General features: G+C 36.8%; 1 protein-coding gene across 1 annotated transcript; it reads right to left on the bottom strand.

Annotated features, from left to right (window-relative positions):
- Positions 1-1,173: 1,173 nt before the first annotated feature.
- emp2 (epithelial membrane protein 2) lies at positions 1,174-19,552 on the bottom strand. The gene is made up of 5 exons (XM_059555128.1): positions 19,387-19,552; positions 5,183-5,297; positions 4,758-4,854; positions 4,440-4,580; positions 1,174-1,659 (listed from the first exon to the last, which is right to left on the bottom strand). Exons 2-5 carry the CDS (start codon positions 5,258-5,260, stop codon positions 1,490-1,492), a joined length of 486 nt encoding a protein of 161 aa, XP_059411111.1. The 5' UTR covers positions 5,261-5,297; positions 19,387-19,552; the 3' UTR covers positions 1,174-1,489.
- Between the last annotated feature and the right edge of the window lie 939 nt (positions 19,553-20,491).

The following is a 20,491-nucleotide window of genomic DNA, read 5'->3' as shown; positions in this document are numbered from 1 at the left end:
TTATTTCCAACACTGAATGACATTAAAATGTTTTCACACTTTCTTGCATTAAAGCTCAATATTAAGTCAAATAATGTACATATGTATTATTTTGGCAAAATTATTTTGCATGTTGTTTTAACATTTGACATTTTTCCATGACTAAAATGCCTCAGATCATATTAACTGCCATATTTTGAGATTAATCCAAAATTTTTTGCTGTACATCTGAACAGAAAGAGTCACAAAGCATTTGTTAATGTAAAATACATTTATTTGATAAAAAAAAATAGAACAATATTAAGCCCTTGGTGGCGATCAGTCTCCAGAAACAGACCTGACCTGAACAACTCAGCAGACATTTAAAAACAAAGCTGCCATTGTGGTTTCATTCCAATTACAAAAGCCTTCACTAATATTCATTAAAAATCTTCTGAAAATTAAGCATTATACAAACATGTTCAGGCCTATTGATATAATACTTCATTGCAAAAAATATTAACAGCAACAATGCAGTTAGTCTTAATAAATACAGCTTAACTTCACTTTGGCCTAAATAATATTAGCTAATTGCTTTTTATTCCATAGCAGATTTGTGGATGAAATGATTACACAAGAAAGGAAAACTGAAACCATTGGTGTGCTTCACCAACACCATCATCTTAAGGTTTTTTGCATGAATATGACATAAATCCCAAGTGCCCTAATCAAACAGAATGCCTAAAAGAACTACAAATCTGTACTCTTTTTGTTAATAGTGATTTCAGATTAAATGCTGCAAACAAATACAAAAACATGCAATATAATTAGTCAACACTAAAAGACTATTTTACAAAAAAAAAAAACCTATACACGAGAACCCATCGTGCCACTAATATTGATAATTTGTTCAGCTTCAAGTATGATATAGTGCTCCGCAAACTGGCAGCACAATATTTCATTCAGATTTAATTTTGAATTACCTTTTCCCCAGGCACATATAATGACCAGGAAACATCACACTAGCATGTTATTTACTACACACCAAGTGTTACATATAAGGCCAGTTTCACATCATGCATTACATGTTGAGCCCAAAGTGGTTCCACTGTATTTATTTATATATATATATATATATATATATATATATGTGTGTGTGTGTGTTTGTATATATATATATATATATATATATATATATATATATATATATATGTGTGTGTGTATATGTATGTCCGATTATATCTCCCACTCTTTGTCTTTTTCCATGCCCTATTTTACCTTTCTAAATCACAGCACTTCTTTTACTGGGCAGGTAGAGCTAAATTATACATAAGGTTAAAAAATGTGACATACTATGAATAAAATCTAATTATGTTTCCAGTACGCCGTGATTAATATTATAAGATCATCTACTTCATTCTAACTTTGGCAAATATTTAATCTACATATAAAAAAAACAAGTGTCATTACAAATAAAGTCTCTTGGCTAAGGCTGTAGCTGGGTGCAGCTAGTGAGGTGGTGTGTTGTGCTTTATTTGCGTTTTCTTAGCACTAGATACATCAAGCCACTCAGCAGCGTCATGGGGAACGCGACCCAAGCCACAACAAAGGAATATCCATAGTCTCCATCCTTAAAATTCTTGTCTTTGAAGCTTAAGTGCTCAGCTGTATAGATAGATGCGCCGGTCATGACACAGAAAGCTGTGAAAGGATAAAAAAAAGAGCAATTTACAATTGGCTGGTAGAATTTAAAGGGATACTTCCCCATAAATGACAAGTCTGTCATTAATATCTCTCCCTCATGTTGTTCCAAACCTGTAAGACCTTTGTTCATCTTCAGAACACAAATTAAGATATTTTTGATGAAATCTGAGAGATCTCTGATCCTCCATAGACAGAGAAAGGTAGTTAAGACATCATTAAAATAGTCAATGTGACATCAGTGGATCAACCATAATTTTAAGAAGCTACAAAAACTTTTGTGCGAAAAAATAAATAAATAATGCCTTCATTTAACAATTTCTTCTCAGCCATGTCAGTCTTCGACACGCTTTCAGGAAATTCCGAGGTAGACTGTCCATCTCTCTTTGTTCATCGTCTGTATATTCCAATGCAATCTCATGACCAATTCATACGTATTTTACGAGGTGGCTAATTCGTATAAATTTGTATGACCTCACATGATTTTTTTATGATTTGTCTACACCCCAGTGACGGGTAGGTTTTGGGGCAGGGTTAGGTGTATGTCATTCATATAAATTCATATGTAAAATGCATACAATTTAGCAAAAATCATATGAAGTTGTATGAGTGAGGTCGTATGTATGAATTGCCAAGAGATAGGGCTGTATATTCTTGTTCAAACAAGGCTAGGTAAAAAATTGCAAGTCATCCTGTTGAAATCAAAGAGGTTTACGAATGATGATGTTTGCGTGCATCTTCCTCTGCTTGTAAACTGAATGGCAGCTCCTGCGTTAGCAGCAGCACATGCATGTGTCATGGTACTGAAAGTGCAGCAGAGAATGACACAGAGAAGGAAAAATTGTTGAATAAAGATGTTATTTGAGTTTTCTCTCAGAAATTATTCTTGTAGCTTCATAAAATTATGGTCAAACCAATGATGTCACATGAACTATTTTAAGGATGTCCTTGCTACCTTTCTGTGCCTTGAATGTAGTCGTACCCTTGCTGTCTATGAAGGGTAAGAAAACTCTCGGATTTCATCAAAAATATCTTAATTTGTGTTCCGAAGATGAAAGAAAGTCTTACTCATTTGAAACAACACAAGTGTGAGTAATTAATGATAGAATTTTCATTTTTAGGGGAACTATCCCTTTATGGTTCACAGGCTATTACTTGACAGATAAAGATTCAACATTCAACAAACAATACAATAAATGAAAACCTATTATAAAATGTAACTTTTTGAATACTTCACCCAAAAATACAAAATCTGATGTCATCAAAGATGAGTTTGAGTTTGTTTCCATGTTGGAACAGATTTGGAGAAATGTAACATTACATCAGTTGCTCACCAATGGATCCTCTGTAGTTAATGGGTGCCGTCAGTATGAGAGTCCAAACAGCTGATACAAACTTCACAGTAATCCACATAACTCCAGTTCATAAATTAACTGCTAATGAAGTGAAAAGCTGCTTGTTTGAAACAAAATCATCAAGGTGTTTTAATGTTAATCCGTTTTATGATCCTCGTGTGAAAAAGTCTATCACCTGTTGTCCTCTAACATCACAGTCCATCTACATATTTGTTTAAAGGGGTCATAGGACATGCTAAAACACATTGGTTTGTGTATGTGGTGTAATCCAATGTGTCTATGAGGTTTAAGGTAAAAAAAAACATTATTTTCCACATGCTGCACATGATTGTTTCTCCTCTATGCCGCACCTTTCTGAAATGCATCGTTTTTCCAAAGCTCATCGTTGTGCTGCGTAAACATAAAACCATGTTTGCATTTGTGATCAGAGAAACGACATTGCATTGCAGTCTTCTCTCACAGGATCAGGAAACAGTCCTCCATTAAATGCGTTGCACACACTCGAATATTTGTGTTGAACTGTTCTGGAACAGTGTTGTAAAAACTTAACCAGTGATTTCTAGTTGTGTCCTCTTTTGGAAGGCCAAAGTAGTTTTGCTTTCACAACAAAACACAGTGACTCCACGACATGGCGCTGGTGGCAACAATACTACAGAGAGAATTAAAGTAACGCCTTCTTTCTTTGCACGAACATTTGGGCAGAGTTATGCAAATCTTCCAACACAGTGATGTAGACGTGGGGGTGTGTTTAATCGAGGTGTTTTTGGAGGGTGTAGCCGAGTCTTAACTTAGGTTTGAGACTTTAATTTTTGCATCTTATGCACAAACAGCTTGTAACACTCCAAAGAGAGAAAGAAAAGCTTGAAATTGCATCATATGGAAGAAATGGTTTAAAATGGAAAAACTACTAAAATAATGGATTTGTTTCTTACAAACTTGCAGGATTTCGCTTCACAAGACATTAAGTGATGGACTGGAGGGGTGTGAATTACTTGTGGATTATAGTGATATTTAGTTTGAACTCCCATTCAGAAGGCACCCATTCACTGCAGAGGATCCATTTGTGAGCAACTGATGCAATGCAAAATTTCTCCAATCCTGATCTGAAGAAGAAACAAAATCATCTATATCTTGGATGATCTGAGCGTGAGTAAACTTTGTTTTGTATGAACTATTTCTTTAAATGTACTTGTGATAAAAATGGTGAAAGTTTTCCATCTTACAAAATAAATCTTTCAAAGCTGGGTCAATTTACATACTAGAAAGATGGCGTCAAAATAACAGTACAAATACTTCAAGGTGCTTCAAGACCCCTCTTTACCTGTGGCTAATTGTTCATTTTCTTTGCATAGTACATAGACAGTAAGAAATGGAAATTGTACTGCTAACAATGATTAGAAATATATTCTGTGGGCATGAACTCACCAGACAAGAGCTGGATGATGGCCGTGAAGACAAATCTTTCGCCCTGCTTCAGACGGAAGAGCTGAAGGATGAAGACAAAGAAACCCACACAGCACAAGATAGTGGCCAGTATCATGGTGGCCTGGACAGTCTGAAGATAGGCTGATAAAGATGAAGAGAACCAAGATGCGATAAGTGTCGTCTTCTGGACAGGTTTTTATCAATCAACAACTTTAAACAATGCCAATAACACAAGCATTTATACTGTATGACATTTTGCTCTGACCAAAGTAAATGGTGGTTATATTTGACTTTGATTTTATGATATTCAAGGCTTGCCTGCATCAGAGGTTGCACTATTTGGTATATCATAACAGTCTGTGGAGTTGCAGTGATACCAGAGATCTAAGGAGTAATCCTTCCAAACCCACCATACCTTGAAAAGATGAAGAATATATATTGACAGCATATAAACTCAGAGAGAAAAATGATGTGTTTAAGAACATTTTGTAAAATCCAAATTACTTTTGCAGATTATTATTACAAGGTATATAATATGCATGTATAGAAAAGTTTATTTCTTAAAATGAATACAGTTGTTATAGCAGTACATTGTGCAGTATGTGCTGTTGTAGATCAACAGTTTATTTGAGATAACTTTAGCAGTTTTTGAGAAAAAGCTGGGCTTTTTGCTGAAAACCCCAACAATAACACATTGTTTTTTTTAAGCAAAAAAAAAAAAAGACTGAAGAAGATCAACTTACATTTCTGATGGTTGCTATGAAGAGTAGAATTGCTGAGGTGATGTGGAAGAGGATGATGAGGGCCAAAATGATCAACATGGCTGATGGTGGAACAGAAAATCAAAAGCTGGAGAATCTGGAGGGGAAAAGAAAGACACGAGAATGTTATAAAAATCCTGAGTACAAAGCTGAGACTGAGAACAGGAACTGCTGTTTTCTGCTTCTCTTGGTGGGAAAATCACCATGTGCCTATCTGAACAACCTACTCGTATTCTGCACTTTGACCTTGGAAGTACTTATCCACAAGTATTTTGTTTTTAATCTAAATTATTTGGTAACACTTTACAATAAGGTTCCTGTTAACTTAAATACATTACATGAGTTAACAATGACAAATACCCCCAAAGCATGTAACAGTCTTATGTAAATTTGAAATTATTACCAATAATAGCAGAATCTGTTAACATGAACTGAGTTCACATGAACTTACAAGGAAGAGATGTTTTAAAATAATATCTGTAATACATTAACTAACATTAACTATTGGGATATTACTGTTTTGTGTTAGCAATTAATTATACCTATTTCTGTTTTGCATACGATAGGCATTGCACCAATAATGTTTAACCCAGCAAATTAAAATTAAATAAATGTCACACAGATTTAAACATGCAGGGCAATACAAACCACTTTATATTATACCATAAAATGTTAGCGTGATTCGAGTTAAAGAAGCTACATTTATGATTTTGTCAGATTTAATTGAAAATTCAAGTTGATAAGAGGCAAGTCTAAAACCTCACATGCAGTCAGCTTCTGCTTACATCACACACAAATCTCAGAGTCAGCTGCTAAATTAGCTTCCCATGATTCACTGCACTACGGCCAAATACAGACAGCATATACATCTCAGCCTGCACCACAGCCGCTCCGAGCCATTTATGAATGGCTTTTTTTTTCCTTCTTCACCTTGTATAGTGGGTGTAAGTTTATACTGGAAGTGAGAAACCCATTTTTTGCTCTGAAGTGCTTTAATGCTCAGTACTTGAGGATACAATAAATTTAAAAAAGACACCTCTAAGGATTATATCACATCAGCACTATGTCTGTAAAATACATGTCGCAAAAACCATATGTGGTGAACAGGGTTTTATCTTTTTGCTAGGATACAAAATCCTTTACATTTACATAATTTTATTTGAGACACTTAATAGCAATGTTAACTAGATACACAAACAGAAATGTAAACTCTAAAATACATGACTATTTTATGCAAGGCTTACTGCAGCAGGAACAAATGTACGAAGGATTAAACAGATTGGATTTTTTTTTTTTTGGTAATAAAAAAATGATACAGAAGGAGGTAAATGAACACAGTGAAAGAAGACAATGATATAATCAGCTGTTAACGATGATGTTTTCATCTTTTAAAAAATTCCCCCATTTAATCTGTTTCCTTATTATACTGTTTATACACAACCACATCTTCAATAATTCCCATCTTAATTAAGATGAAGCTGTTTTGCTACAGGTGAATGAATCTGTCCTGAGGTGGCGCCATTGAGCTAACATGTGGAAACTCTCCACATTATCAAGAAGCATCAAGTGGGGAATATTTATATATTTATTAAGCTGACATCCCCACCCACAACTTGTAGAAGAAGATAAACCTTAACATCCTCCTTAACTTCTCCTTTTGGTGTCAAAGACAGGAAGTCATACAGGTTTAGAAAAACATGTGGAAGTGTAGCGATATAATGGCAGAGTTTTCATCCGTGGGTAAACTGTCTCTTTAAGATGGGATGTGGGAGACAGGGTGTGGCATTTAAGCAGTAAAGAGTTTAGGTAGGAAAATGCTGAAAGAAAGGAGGGTTTCTGTTTGCGCTTATCTTAAAGAAAGCAAAGAAACCTACCGCCCCAAACCAAGTCAGAAGGATTCAGCCAACATACTAAAAGAGACCCGAGTCGGAAGAGGAAGCCAGCCTTAGTACACAAGGGTGGGGCAGTGTGGGAGGTTACAGGATGACGCTCATCTGGTAGAAGTCTCTCAGAGCAGTCTTTACAAACACAGAGCTGAAAATCCTCTCTTTTTTAACTTTAACAGTTTCTTCTAAGGTCAGGGAAGGTATTGGGAATAAAATTAAGTGTAGGCATTAATAAAGACTGAGAATGTTGTTCATTTATTCAGAGGCAGTAGTGGAAATCCTCTGGAGACCTTCACCCCCTCAGGCTGTGCTTTAGCTGTCTGTCTCTGTAGAGTGTAAAGTGGGAGGCTTGTCTCATTAAATCGTAGCCTATCATGTACTTGATCCACACATGGTCTTAATTTTCTCTTCAGCTGCCTTCCTGTGTTGTACTGAGGGGCGTAGAGGGCTAGAAGGGGAGGAGCCAACTCAAAACATGCTGTCCCAAAATCTGTGATCTGAAGTTGGAAATGTGTTGAGCAGATGATTCTGAGATAAAAAAAAAAAAAAAACTGAATATTTGAATCATGTTTTTACAATGAATGGAGACTGAACATTTCAAGCTTCAAAAAAGATACAAAAACAAATCAAGTAGTTATAAAGACGAAGAAGATTACTTTCTTAATTAAGGTCTTGAAGTTACTCCTTCATCCGTTTTCCTCTGAGACTGTAGCAGTCTGTTAGGATCACTGCATTTCCAAGAGCTGCTGGGCGGCATCTGTTAATTTGCTGAAATCTATAATGGCGCAAATGTGGCATTTAACACACAGAGAACCAGTGTTTTGTTGTTTATGTCACTAGCGGCTCTGTAAATGGTGGGAAATTGAGGAAGAAAATTCCTGTTTCCTGAAAATGAAACCCTTTGACTGGGCAGAGGCCCACCAAACACAGAATACACGCGGAAGAACATACTGAAAATCGTATGTTGGCTACACAGAGGGATAATCGTCTGTGCACAGTCCCCTCAGGCCTTTCAGGAACAAAAGATCTACTGTAGAGGTTCACCGAGGCCAACGGCAAGAGTGGAATCAGTTTCACGGGTGATTCACATCAGCCTTCACAGGAACCATGTACCTGTAACCGTCAAAAAGAGACAATTCCATGACCACAAGGGTCTTAAAGAAAAACTATAAGTTCAGTACAATTTAAGCTCTATTGGCAGCATGTTGAGGAAGGACAAACAACAAGCTCTAACAGTTGCTCTATATGTGTGGCTTTTAAGTGTGGCTTGTGAATAAATATGTCATTCCTGTACATTAGATCAATCAGTCAGGCTCAGGTCAAATAACAAATCACAGACATCTTACAGCTGCACAATACAGAGAAAAATCCAGAAATCCAGCATTTAGCGCAGCCTTATAATGGGGGCTGGGGCCCCGTTAAAGTTTATATAGGCTGAGACATGAAAACCTATGAGCGTTTGTCTTGGAAACTTGCTGTGGAGTTTCACTTTGCTATGTACAATCCTGCGGGATGATAATGACAGCCATACCTCCCAAGCCTAGAGGTTTCCAGAGAATTTACAAACCATCATTAGTAAATTAATTGGAGTCAGCGCTTTAAAAGGTAGCAGATAAGCCATGTCGACTTATTTCTGCACTGGGAAATGTCTGCACATGAGTGTGTGAGTGTAAACGCTATGGAGTCCCTGCTCATTTCCCTTAAGCTTGGTGGAAAATGCTGACTTGAGTTTCACTTTTAATGTCATTTTTTCATAAAAGCCGCAGACTCCAGGAGACTTCCAAGTCGGCCACTGCTGAAAACAGAAACTACTGTCATGGAACAAATGATTAAGATGAGAAGGAAAGCTTCAGTGCCACCCAGCAAAGCTTTGCAGCTTTAATCCACGCAGGGCATGTGTACTGCTCATCATTTATGACCAGGGCTGGATATCGGAACTGATTTGCAGATATGTTTACATTCTGATTCAATTAAATCTTAATTCATTTGGGAATCCTTTCAGTAACAATGTCAATAGATCTCTTTCAATTATTAAAAAAAGTAACTTTTCAAAAAATTTCTTTGTTATACAGGTTTGAAACTACATGGACAGATAAAAGCATATAGATTCAAACAAAAGTTTCCTTTATAACTTTTTTTGTTAATTTAGTTTGGTACATTTTGTGGTGATTCAGTGTCCCAAACTTCCACTGACCACAAAAACAATCACAAAGTTCTTCACTATTGACTATCCTGAGCTGTGACGTCAAAGGCAGCAGATAACACACAGACAACCCGACAATTACTCCCATTTCATTGTGCATCATTGTTCTTCCTGCAGCATTTAAACAGAAGCAGCATGAACTCAAGGAAAAGAATGTTCCTCAATAACATGACGCAGTCAGACATCCATAACTCTACTCAGGAAACAAATCATTGTGCAAAATCCAAAGGATAAAGTGTTTTATGAATTATGTCTGGAGCAGATATTTTGCTCATGAAGTCCAGATTGTACAACATTTGTTAAATCAATAAATGATGACAAAAACATGCAAATGGGAACTGCAGAAAATGTTACCACCCGGTTTGACCTAACCTGACCCTGACTACCAGTGCTGAGCTAGAGGGAAAACCTCAAAGTAAACGAGGGATATGACGGGGAATGTTTTAGTGTGTATGTTTGACATGGCCTGTGGTTTAAAATGTCAGCCCAAAGGTAACAAACCGTTTATGGGTTGTTTCGCAGTCCGAAGACCAACTCCCACTCTGAGACATGAGAGAATGCAGATAAAAGGGAAGAAAAGCGTGCAATGGTTCAGATACGGGAAGAAATGATGATGAACAGAGTTTATTGTGGATTCAATCCATTCACGCCTTTTATTGTAGATGTCTTTCACTAACGAGATGAAAGGAAATGTGCTAAAAAGAACCGTCCTCTGAAACAGTTGTGAAGCCATGAAGGTTAACAGCCATGGATAAACAACATCTTCATTTTTCAGCAAGTGCTAGGCATTCTTAAAGCTATAAACAATAATCTAATTAAGATCAGTTCATTCTCACAGACTCATTTCCACTGAAGCACTCATGTTTATCCTATCAGGAAAGGGGCGTTTGTTCTAAAATACAGTCATAAATTAAATGCAGCCCAGTTCTTGCTCAATAAAGTTAAAATTAAGCACTGAAATGTGCCTGCTGGGTCCCATTCAACTGATTTCGTAACAGGCCTCTAGTAAGGTTTAATGGCTGCAGTTTACAAAAAGACATCAGGATAATCATTTTTTACACATTTTGCCATACAGCATATTTGTCAGGGGGCATCTTGGGTAATCTGTAGCTAAGATCTGTGGTCTGGGGTATGTGTTGCAAATTGCTACAAGGATCATTTTAAAGTCAAGTAAACGTGAAGACATCTTTGGCACGTCTGTGGTACTTCAGTCATACGATTACTGTTACCCTTTGTTTTCTTTGCCCACACTTCCCAATACTTTTTTCAAGAATAATATTCTATGTGACACACATTAATATGTAATAGTTCACCAAAAAATTGGAAATTCTGTTAGCATTTGCTCACCCTCCTGCTGTTCCAAACCTTTTTTTGTGGAACACAAAAACATATTCTAAAGAATGTTGGGCTCCGTACTAAACAACATTGGACCTCATTAACTTTCATTGTATAAAAAAAAATGTAAATACACATTTTTCAAAATATAATCATTTTTTTAAAGATATGCAGGTTTGAAAAAAAAAATATGTAAATGATGGCAGAATTTGCAACCATTCTTTTTACATGCTTTCTTTAAGCAGATTTATTAATAATGAATTTAGGACCAGATTTACTAACAGCTTGCACAAGCGCAAACTGTCTGTTGGTGTTAAAATAGTACTATCAGGATTTACTAAAGATACGCAGTGAAGAATTTTAGATTTTTTTCACCTGAGCTTATTGACTATACATTTGTAGGAGTTTCCCTTTCAGATGCTAAATTTACAGCCTGATCTCACAATCAAAACGTACAACCCGAATTCCGGAAAAGTTGGGACGTTTTTTAAATTTTAATAAAATGAAAACTAAAAGACTTTCAAATCACATGAGCCAATATTTTATTCACAATAGAACATAGATAACATAGCAAATGTTTAAACTGAGAAAGTTTAAAATTTTATGCACAAAATGAGCTCATTTCAATTTTGATTTCTGCTACAGGTCTCAAAATAGTTGGGACGGGGCATGTTTACCATGGTGTAGCATCTCCTTTTCTTTTCAAAACAGTTTGAAGACGTCTGGGCATTGAGGCTATTAGTTGCTGGAGTTTTGTTGTTGGAATTTGGTCCCATTCTTGCCTTATATAGATTTCCAGCTGCTGAAGAGTTCGTGGTCGTCTTTGACGTATTTTTCGTTTAATGATGCGCCAAATGTTCTCTATAGGTGAAAGATCTGGACTGCAGGCAGGCCAGGTTAGCAACCGGACTCTTCTACGACGAAGCCATGCTGTTGTTATAGCTGCAGTATGTGGTTTTACATTGTCCTGCTGAAATAAACAAGGCCTTCCCTGAAATAGACGTTGTTTGGAGGGAAGCATATGTTGCTCTAAAACCTTTATATACCTTTCAGCATTCACAGAGCCTTCCAAAACATGCAAGCTGCCCATACCGTATGCACTTATGCACCCCCATACCATCAGAGATGCTGGCTTTTGAACTGAACGCTGATAACATGCTGGAAGGTCTCCCTCCTCTTTAGCCCGGAGGACACGGCGTCCGTGATTTCCAACAAGAATGTCAAATTTGGACTCGTCGGACCATAAAACACTATTCCACTTTGAAATAGTCCATTTTAAATGAGCCTTGGCCCACAGGACACGACGGCGCTTTTGGACCATGTTCACATATGACTTCCTTTTTGCATGATAGAGCTTTAGTTGGCATCTGCTGATGGCACGGCGGATTGTGTTTACCGACAGTGGTTTCCGGAAGTATTCCTGGGCCCATTTAGTAATGTCATTGACACAATCATGCTGATGAGTGATGCAGTGTCATCTGAGAGCCCGAAGACCACGGGCATCCAATAAAGGTCTCCGGCCTTGTCCCTTACGCACAGAGATTTCTCCAGTTTCTCTGAATCTTTTGATGATGTTATGCACTGTAGATGATGAGATTTGCAAAGCCTTTGCAATTTGACATTGAGGAACATTGTTTTTAAAGTTTTCCACAATTTTTTTACGCAGTCTTTCACAGATTGGAGAGCGTCTGCCCATCTTTACTTCTGAGAGACTCTACTTCTCTAAGACAAAGCTTTTATAGCTAATCATGTTACAGACCTGATATCAATTAACTAGATGTTCTCCCAGCTGAATCTTTTCAAAACTGCTTGCTTTTTTAGCCATTTGTTGCCCCCGTGCCAACTTTTTTGAGACCTGTAGCAGGCATTAAATTTTAAATGAGCTAATTAAGTGGATAAAAGTGTAAAATTTCTCAGTTTAAACATTTGCTACGTTATCATTTACATTTACTAAATTTACATAAAAACAACCTCAAATACGTACAGATAGAACGTGCTCTCTGACCAGTCAGTTATCCATAGAAATTTGCTCATGAAGCTGCTTTTAGGTGAGAACCAATGAGCTTTTGATATCAGTGCCGTAAACCATTTCTTAACTTTTCTCCATAGACAGTAAAAGAAATGGACACAGCGACCCCATTGGAACTCAATTGAGACAAGTGAAGCCCGTTTTTAGCTATTTTTAGCACTTCCGTTTCTGACGCGCAGACTCAAACTAAGCTTGATGACGTCAGCAACCTGTCTGACAGATGTAAATCTTCTAGTAGCTGTGCGTACAAACTGGCATCGTTAATCTTGCAGAGACGGCGAGCTTGAGCGGGGAGTTCTTTGGCGTGAGTGAGCAGGAGTAAGTATTCTGATTAATTATTTTGTATAGTATTTTAAAATGTAACGCCAGTACGCCATATTAAGTTAATTGCCTGCGAGCTTCTCTTCCTGTCTGTACGGTAATTTCTGTGCGACAGAGAGTCGAGTGGTTATGAGGCAATCGTTAGCCTTTTTTTACAAAAACTGTTTCTACGGGGCCATAATGTAACATAGAAGGTAATGGAGCCCTTTATACATTGTCGTGTATCTTTAGAAATAAATAATGGACAAATGGAGTCTTTAAACGCCTCAGATTTAAAGTTATACGCTGTCAAAGCGACGCCAAAATGAATAGGAGTCAATGGGATGCTAACGCAAGTGAAGTTCTGCTACAAGATGGCAGCTCGCTTGCCAAGATGCCGCCTGCTTTTCTCGAGGGAGGCGCACTGGCGCTATAATCATAATAACGATCGCAGGCTTTGACTGTGACGGTCGCTGTTGCTGAGAATGAACATGAAGATCGATTGATAAAGGGCTGAATTTGGATATGTTCCTTGCAAACATCTGGATTCTAAAGATATGGAGTACAGCAAACAAATAAAATGGATGTGATTTATAATTTTATGCTGTGCTTTTGTGTATCTATGGTTGTGTTGTCAGTCATTGGATAGGAGAAAATCACACAGCAAAATATTACAAAATGGTTAAAAAATTACATAAATTGTATTCATTTTATGGTTTCAAAGTGTAGTCTCATTTAACATTATGTAATCCCCCGAAACGAGTTTGCAGCATGCACAGAAATGTTATTTTCTATTAAGTAGATGAGTAAACTGCTTTCAATAAATTCAATAAAAACATGTATTGATATGACAATTAAATACAACAGATTTAAATCATTAAAGCCACGATTTTAATATTAATACATGGGAATTCATATACATTCACACTTTACGTTAGAATATTTACGTTTTTTAGCTGCTAACACGTAAGTATTTGTACGTTTTACTGCTGTAAATACGTCAATGTTGTACGTTTTTTATGTGCATGAAAACGTAAGTAAATGTACGTGTAGTAGAACCACATTTAACGTAAAAATACACACATATTCTCATGAGATCACGTATGTGCATGAAAACGTAAGTAAATGTATGTGTAGTAGAACCACATTTAACGTAAAAATACACACGTATTCTCATGAGATCACGTTGAAATTTATGAAAGTTGAGTATTAAAATGAATCACGCAATTTACTAATGTTTGCGCTTGTTAAATTACTGGTATTTGCACCATTATATAACTGCCAGGACCATTTGTGGAGGAATGGTTAATTTTTCCCCCAATCCTACTAATTTGAACCAAACAAAATTCAAGCCATAGTAATATATGTAAATATTTTTTGCCAGTTAATACCATGTCTTAAAGTTCACATACAAGGGAGGCACAGACCGAAATGGATATAAAATTCAAGATGGATTATTTATAAAAATAAAAAAGCCAGGGACTTGGTTCTATCTTTCAGCTACTTATAGGATACAGTCAGATATAAATGATAGTTTACAGTTGATTTTAAGAAAAGGATTGGGTTTATACAGACTAAATGTTTGGAGAAGTCCAGCATACATCACCAGAGAGGTCTTTTCACTGAAAGATCTAGTTATGAAAATTTGATGAAAAAGAATGAACAAGAATATTATTTTATATGCCCGAATCAAACTCTCTACCAAACTACACTTACACCAACTAATCTTTTTGAGTCGGATAGAAATAGCACCTCAAATTAACAGCTGCTCTTCACATTTACTGTGTCGCAAGAAATGAAATTATACAACTCAGAACACACGCTGACAATCAGATCTGTTACTGATGTCTCCAATTATCTTTTCCCTACTGTGCAGCCCCTGTAGTAACACTGGTGCATGTGAACTAGAATGGAAACATAAAACATGTTTTTGGAGAAAACACAATAGCCAGAATAGAGTTGCTGCTTTTGGCAGCTGCCTAAAATAAGGTTTAATGTACAGAACAAACAAAACTTGCTTTTGGGTATCTTCTATTAGTCTCACCCAGTAAAGTACTCTTGGACACAAAAAAAAGGTAAGGAAAAAACAAACTCTCAGCGATAATGACGTGTACAGTGTGAACACTATACTTGTACAAAGCCTTAAGGTTCCTATTACAAAACCTTGAGGTACTCCACAGATATTTCAACAACATTCTGGGCATTTTTGGCACAAGGCTCTCTCCATTTTGTATTAGAAGTGTATTTTGGCAAGGCACATGTGTTCCTGCTGCAGATGATCTTAGTAGAAGCCTCATTCACACACAGTAGGGTCCCGCTCGGCTCTCAGCATGGCCTGCTGATAGGCTTTCATCTCACTGCTATGGCTCTACTGCAGAGCAACCATGCTCAGGTGCCTCAGGCTCTGTTTTCACATCGCATTCCACTGATGACACGCCGCCAGCACGAGTAACGGCTCCCACATGGATCTGTCAAAAGACATGCTGCTGAACCCCAGCGGCCACATCCAGACAACCCCTCTCGCTGAGAATCAGGACGGCTGTGTTTAATGCATTCACACACTGTCCAGATTCTCAGTAGCTCCTTTGATCTTTCAGCAGGAAAGAAGAGAGAACTCTTGTTACTCCCAAGGAGTTTCTTGTTGTGTCCAGTGCACTTAGCAGCAAGTTTTAAATCTTAAGTGCACTAAAGCCACAGACTAGAGAAGAATTTTGAGGCTCTCAAACCATAAAATCAGACTAAGGTCATAAACACCATTCAAAACTGTGGGGGTTTTGGTCTGTAGGATTTTATAAATATATATATACACATAGTTAAAAAGTAAAAGCATTTATTTGATTAAAAATACAGAAAAAAACTGTAAATTTTTTATTTATTCCTGTCATGGTAAAGCTGACCAAATTTTTGTGAAATACGATTTTTAATTTCTTTAAAAAATCTCAGGGGAAAGCATTTAAGGGTTTAAACATTTTAAATAAAGAAACTTTACAGCATTAATGAATAAGAAATATGTAGGATTCTACACTATTTCTGGGTCACTGTTTTCACTATTAGTCCCTCCTCTGTTTTAATGATGTTTTTCTTTATAATTAAAAAAAAAAGAATAATTATCAATAATTTACATTATACTTATAAGTACTTAAATTCACAAAATTAAAGAATTGACAAAACTATTGACTTTAATGTGTTTATTTAAACAAAATAGTATGTTTAGTAGTAGTATTGGTAAACAGCATTAACATGAAAATTATCATTTTACTCAAGCACCCTCCCGCTGATTCGCCAAATGACTACAAAATGCAGTTTATGATTGAAAATTTACTGTTTAGACATGACCTTAAGGCATGACAATACAGACACACACCCACATGAGCACATCCCCCTCTTTCCTCTAAGTGCATGTCTATCAAGGCAATGTCGTTTTCTTCTCCTCTCTTATAATAGCATGGAATGTGACTGTTTACTGCTAAACATGGCGTTGTTCTTGTGTTTAAAGCTGGTGTGGATCTCTGGTAAGACTGGTATATCAAGAAAAGACCTCCTCGTAGACTTTTTCCTAAGCTAAGAGAGGCTTTAAGCTTCAGCAGTGTCACCCCTGTGCACACTTTGCTACCAAAATCCACAGCAACAAATGTGTAATTCATTGTCTCAATCCAAAAAACATGCAAACACATCACAGCGTCCCAGAATCAAAGACTCAGACTGGTTTAACGATTCACACATTTTCCAAGTCACTGTGTCTGTGACACAACAGTGACCCTGGATTCCACCGATCACTGGAGAAGAATGAGTTTCAGTGTTATTCTATCTGTAATTGGTGAAAACAAATGAAAAGTCAAAAGTCTTTAAAGAACTGCTTCATTTTTCTCTCTTGTTTCACAGCATTATGTTGCTGAGAACACATTAGCAGTTCATGGCAAGATTAAAGTATCAGAAATTCTTTGTAACAGTTTTGCTGAAGCAATAGCAATAGAGTTAGGAAACAGCTCCCTGTCCTTTACAGTCACCTTTCAACTAAAGTTCAGAATCCAGTGAGTTTCATTTGAACATGAACTGACGAGTTAAACTGGAGCAGCACCACATTTTCAGCTTCATGTACCATATTGCATGAGGACTGTGTACAACACATTTTACCCAAGCTACAAATCAGTTTAGATTCTCTATTGAATGTGATTAAATAAAAAGACTGACAGAAAAAGTCTATTTATCCACACATAAAACATTCAACTTGACCAATGTAGTCTAATTATGTATTACTTGAAGGTGGATCAAAACTATACAAAGTGACCAATTTTGCATGATTCATAAACAAATGACTCCTAGGATACGGTTGTTTTTACTAAATATAAAAAACAGTGTCCAATGAAACATAATTCCCAAAAAGAATGACTCATGAAGCAGCAGAGCTTTCAAACAATCAGTTTACAAAGACAAGTTAACAATTTGACTCAATCTGTATCTTTTTACATATAATTTAAAGTGGCTAGAATGTCTATTATATACAAGCAAAATGAAAATTATAACTAAAATACACCCAAATGATTTAGAATCAAATAAATGGGATCCAAACTGAATCAAATCCGGAAAATATGTATGGATATCCGGTCCAATAGTTTCACATGCTGTTCTGAGTCATTTAGTTTAGTTACTGATTCAGCCTTATACTTAATTTACTGGCTTTTCATACTGCCATTGTTAATAAAAAAAATAAAAATAAAAGAGATGCATGATTTAACTTTTCAGTCTCTAACATATATTGAGGGTCACACACCCCCTCCTGTAGCTTGGTCAATCTGAGCTTGACGTGAGGGTTAAAAAAAAGAGTGTCCAGAGATTTGGCTCAACCAAAGGGAGAGGCATTTCCTGATCCAAACGTTGACAGCATAGATTCTAATGAAACAACCCATCCACAAATAAAACCCGCCACCTATTCTTGGGAAATCCCTGCAAGCAGCACATTTCTGAGTGGCATCAGTTCTGCTAGATCAATCAGCGACCCAAAACAAAAGAGAGAGAGAGAGAAACTGAGGTTGGAAACAACATGTTCAATAAGCAACTGGAAAAACCTCTCACTTTTGCAGCATGGAAAACTAATACATGGAAAATAAGCCATCACTTTGTCCAAATCTTCCAACACAGACTCTTAACAGGGGAGTTGGTGCGAAATGGCAACAGAGTTGTAGCATGGGTGATGTATGGATGGGTTGGACTACTACACAAACTGTGAGTAGGATGATAAATATCTTTCAAATAATGCTGGATATGAGTTTTCGCGAGGACTGAACTATATATCACACTGTGTTTTAAAGGCTCGTGCACATATCCTTTCCTGGAGCGGTTTGGCTTTTGATAGGTAGGTTTGAGTTATGGCACTCACTGCGGCTGTGTTTGTGTTGTAATAGCAGAGCAGACGGGTGTCCGGAAATCCAGTCCAGTGAAAACGGCTGCACCTCATGAACACACTTCACACTCCCCCCCCCCAAAACTGTCCCACGAGCAACACGCTGGAATGTTCCACCGCTAAAACACTGTGACTATCTGTCTCACACACTCAACTGAGAGAGAAGAAATCCCACACATGCAAAATTAATCAAACATGCAAAACATTTTTTTTCCCAGAAACACCAATATCGTTTTTTTTTTTCTACAACATCTTTTGATTGGAACATGATTGTTTAATGAATTTTTTTTTTTTTTTGGAAAGTTGGGAATACAAACTGTTTAATGAAATGTAATAAATAGTATATTATGTTAAATATACTACATATACATTTTTACATAACTATACTTTAATTTTCCTCTTATATACAGTTCAATCTTATAAAAAATATTTGACAAAAAATACATATTTCAAATGTTTAATCATAGAAGTTCAGATAAGATTTATGTAAACATCTGAAAAATAGGATAGCCTGTACTGACAGATGAAATGCTTTCACCAGGGGGCGATATGGGAGACAAAGTTGATGGTACTTCACTCCAAATGATTTTAAAATGAACAGCCGCCAAACACCAGAACAAATCCTTAAGAGATTAAAGTACAGGTCTATTTTGTTCTTTCAAAACATTTCTTTCTTTTCTATTCTAAAAACTGAAGTCAAACTAGATTGTCCTGCTTTCTTTGAAGTAAGAAAAAAAGATTATAAGTAAACAAAAGGTTTAAGAATATGAAGTTAAGTCTAGTAATAAGTATAAGCTGCTGATTCATCAGTGAAGCATCACTGCAAACGCCCCTTTTATCACAAACTCTTCAGTTTACATTTTCAGGCAATAAATTCTCAAACACATAAATAAAGCCTTTCAGGTAGCAATAAATCAACTGCCCTCCAGCCAGTATTTTAAACATCAAAGGTGCTGTGAACCTCTCAAAGAGTTTTATGACTTTTAAATGTTTGCATGCATGTAGAAAAAGTTACTTATGGTTCACACTCACCGCTGAAGAGAAGCCTAAAGGGTCAAATATTGTATAGTTTGGAGAGGGCAGGCAGACGTGGAGACGAAGTGATGCAAGCGTGACTGCAGGGTAAACGTAGTGGTAGTGAAATGAGGAAAAAGTGCGCGCTCCTCCTCTCCAAAATCCTGAACAGCCCAGAACTCTGGTTGGGTGTGGTCTGGAACTCAATACGTGCTGTGCTGTGTTGTGCTGAGGGAGGGAGGGAAAGCTTTCTGGAAGCATTAGGTTTTGACAGTATGTTCAGAATTCTTTGTGAAATGCTTCCTTTTTAATCTGAACAAGGTTTAAGACTTCAGAAGCCGACACGCATGTCATTTGTCCCAAAACAGCCTGCTCTGAACATCTCACGCATCTATTTTTCCACTCATTCTCACGTGATTTCGAAGAAGAGTGTGACAGATTTGGTTGGTGGTTTGTGTGTGTCTATATGTGGTTCTCTGTGGTGTTGAAGAAGACCAAGAGTGCAGGGGAAAGTCTTAGCTCAGGGGAAAGAATGCTCAGCTACCTCTCCCTTGTTCTTCTAAGCAGCTGCTTCTGTGAACATCCAGAGGGCTATCCAATACAAAAAAAACTATCTGCAATACTTATAGTTAAGTACATTTATAGATAGATAAGCACTATGTAGCTAGGTATATTTGTAGTTCCACTGTGCGTATTTATTATGTAACAGAGGGATATTGATATACACCATTGTTTTATACCATCTGCAGCCATCTGCAAATATTTGTCCATTCATTTCCCGTGTGCTCCTCCCTTTTGCATTACATCCCAAGGATTCTGGCTCCCTGGGTTTCCTGAACATGTGTGTATATGATCTAATCTAGTTGACTTCAGGTTTGACTGACTCTGATCTAGACTAAGACTGGATTAATTGACTTTCTCTCTAATAGGACAAAAGTGCTTAAAAATAAGCTGTAGCACTTTCCTTTCAGTAAACACCTGTTGCTGTTGCAGCACACAAGGCTTCTTTACAAAAAAAAGGGAAAAAAATATTTTTAGCTGATTTCAAAGTTAATTAAACAAACAAATGGCATTTCAAACTACAGTAAAGACTGTAGACAAACTTTAACTAATTAACCCTAAT

The sequence above is a fragment of the Carassius carassius genome, chromosome 1, assembly GCF_963082965.1.
Source record: "Carassius carassius chromosome 1, fCarCar2.1, whole genome shotgun sequence".
Lineage (NCBI taxonomy): Eukaryota > Metazoa > Chordata > Actinopteri > Cypriniformes > Cyprinidae > Carassius > Carassius carassius.
Note: the sequence above shows the minus strand (reverse complement) of the source record. Positions and strands in the feature narration are given on the sequence as shown.